The sequence below is a fragment of the Stegastes partitus genome, unplaced genomic scaffold (assembly GCF_000690725.1).
Source record: "Stegastes partitus isolate 25-593 unplaced genomic scaffold, Stegastes_partitus-1.0.2 Scaffold475, whole genome shotgun sequence".
Lineage (NCBI taxonomy): Eukaryota > Metazoa > Chordata > Actinopteri > Pomacentridae > Stegastes > Stegastes partitus.
In genome coordinates, this window is record NW_007578206.1 from 138,073 (window position 1) to 140,077 (window position 2,005).

At 38.6% G+C, this 2,005-nt stretch overlaps 1 protein-coding gene and 1 long non-coding RNA gene across 3 annotated transcripts in view; one reads left to right on the forward strand and one right to left on the reverse strand.

The window, feature by feature from the left end:
• LOC103360962 (uncharacterized) overlaps positions 1–1,999 on the reverse strand; it is a 16,296-nt gene extending 14,297 nt beyond the window's left edge. Inside the window, exon 1 of the long non-coding RNA XR_520385.1 lies at positions 1,872–1,999. This is a non-coding gene — a long non-coding RNA (uncharacterized LOC103360962). The remainder of the gene's footprint in view (positions 1–1,871) is intronic.
• The window catches only part of LOC103360959 (proline-rich transmembrane protein 1-like), a 68,664-nt gene that overhangs the window by 4,999 nt on the left and 61,660 nt on the right, over positions 1–2,005 (forward strand). Inside the window, exon 3 of one of the 2 annotated variants that reach the window (XM_008286908.1) lies at positions 1,665–2,005. The exons of the other annotated variant lie outside the window; for it this stretch is intronic. Coding sequence (XP_008285130.1) covers positions 1,665–1,799 — 135 coding nt within the window. The 3' untranslated portion in view covers positions 1,800–2,005. The remainder of the gene's footprint in view (positions 1–1,664) is intronic. 2 annotated transcript variants of the gene reach the window in all.

A 2,005-nucleotide genomic window follows, 5' to 3' on the forward strand; every position in this document is an offset into this window, starting at 1 on the left:
TGACTCTAAGACACCTGACTTCTGATTCTGTTCGGTTGTGGCTTTGGGTATTTCTCAGACCGCTTCCTGTTATTTGTTTGTGTGTGTCTATGCATATGCATGTATAAGTATTTTTACATACACAACATACACACATATAAAGATATACAAAAGATAAGGAACCAGCAGACCACACCATAAAAAATAGCTGAGGCCACCACCGAGTCATAAAAAGTCCTTAGGAGGCCTTCCTGCACACTGAAGGACCTCAGTGTGCGCAGCAGGTGGAGTCTGCTCTGGTCTTTTTTGTGCAGAATCCAAGTATTTACAGTCCAGTTCAGGTTGTTGTTCAGGTGAACACCCAAGTACCTGTAAGAGTCCACTATCTCAATGTCCATTCCCTGGATGTTCACCGGAGAGGGAGGGGTGATTTTGTGCCAGCGAAAGTCAACCACCAGCTCCTTGGTTTTTCCGGCATTACTCTGGAGGCAGTTTTGCTGACACCAGGCCACAAAGTTCTGGTTTAGTTCTCGGTACTCCTTCTCGTCTCCGTTGTTGATGAGACTGACGATGGCAGAGTCATCCGAGAACTTTTGCAGGTGACAGTTTGATGTGAAGTGGGTGAAGTCGGTTGTGTAAATGGTGAACAGTAGAGGAGCCAGAACAGTTCCTTGAGGTGCCCCCATGCTGCAGACCACCGTCTCAGACATACAGCCTTTCGTCCTCACAAACTGTGGCCTGTTGGTGAGGAAGTCCAGGAGCTATGACGTCAGCTGGTGGCACACTCCTATGTACTCCAGTTCTGGCTTGATGGTGTTGAAAGCGCTGGAGAAGTCATAGAACATGATTCTCACAGTGCTTCCAGGCCTCTGGAAGCTGGAAGGACAAAATGAACAGACTTGAAATGTTAAAACAAACCTTTACAGAAAGATTTAAAGATTTTAATGTTGAAGAAAACCTAATATACACTTAAGGTTATGTCCCTTCTAAGTTTTTGTTTCCAGCAAGATCAGGAAAGTAAATTTTAAAACTGTATATAAAATGCATGTATGTGAATTTTATTTATTTATTTTTTTAAATTCATTGAACTAGATATTAATTTAAGCAGTCATACTTTTGTCTCTGCTTCTCTTCGCCTGCTTATTGGAAGGACATAGATATGTTTATTCTTTCACAATTATGCCTAAAACACTAAAGACACTAAATTTTAGTGAAATAAAGACTTGAGCTGCGTGACAAACACTTTAGAATGTGTAATGTAATTGTCAAGCTTGACACAAGATTCTATAAGTCCTTCCCAAACATTAATACTTTTCTGGTTGAATTAGTTTTGTACACACTACAACACATACACTTTCATATTTAAAGAAATTATTTTGAAATATTGGCTATTCACTAAATTTATCTTATTTACCAGCATTATGTTACACATGTATTAATTTTATGTTTTTTTAATGCAATTCTATTTCTTAACTTTCTTGTGTCTTTTTTAATTGATATCTAATTACTTTTTTCACATTGAAATCTTGGAGTGCACAACTGTGTCCATCTTGTGCTCACCTGATGAATGTCTAAATGCGAATAGTATTTAAATAAAATATTAAAGTGAAGTAACAATGACCAGAATATACTTTGGAGCAGAGAAGGACTTTCAGTTATTTTATTATAATTATTTTTACCTTCAGACCCGGAAGGCAAACCAAGCCGGCGACCAGGTGATGGCGGAGCGGACCAGCAGGATGGCGAGGACACTGAACCATGTGGCTGTGGGGCTTGGTATCGTGTTCTTAATCATCTGGTGTTGTATAAAGTTTCTTTAATGGTGTGTTTCAACAGTCAATATGTTATTGACATGAAAAACGTTTCCAAATCTGATGCTTTTCAATGTCAGCCTTAGCAGTCTTAGTGATGCTCTACCATGCATGCAGTCTTCAAATGTTATACAAAGAGAGTTTCATATCACCATAAAGTACCTTTTGGTGTCCTCATCAGAATCATTAAGTTATCATTAAAATAATACAGAATA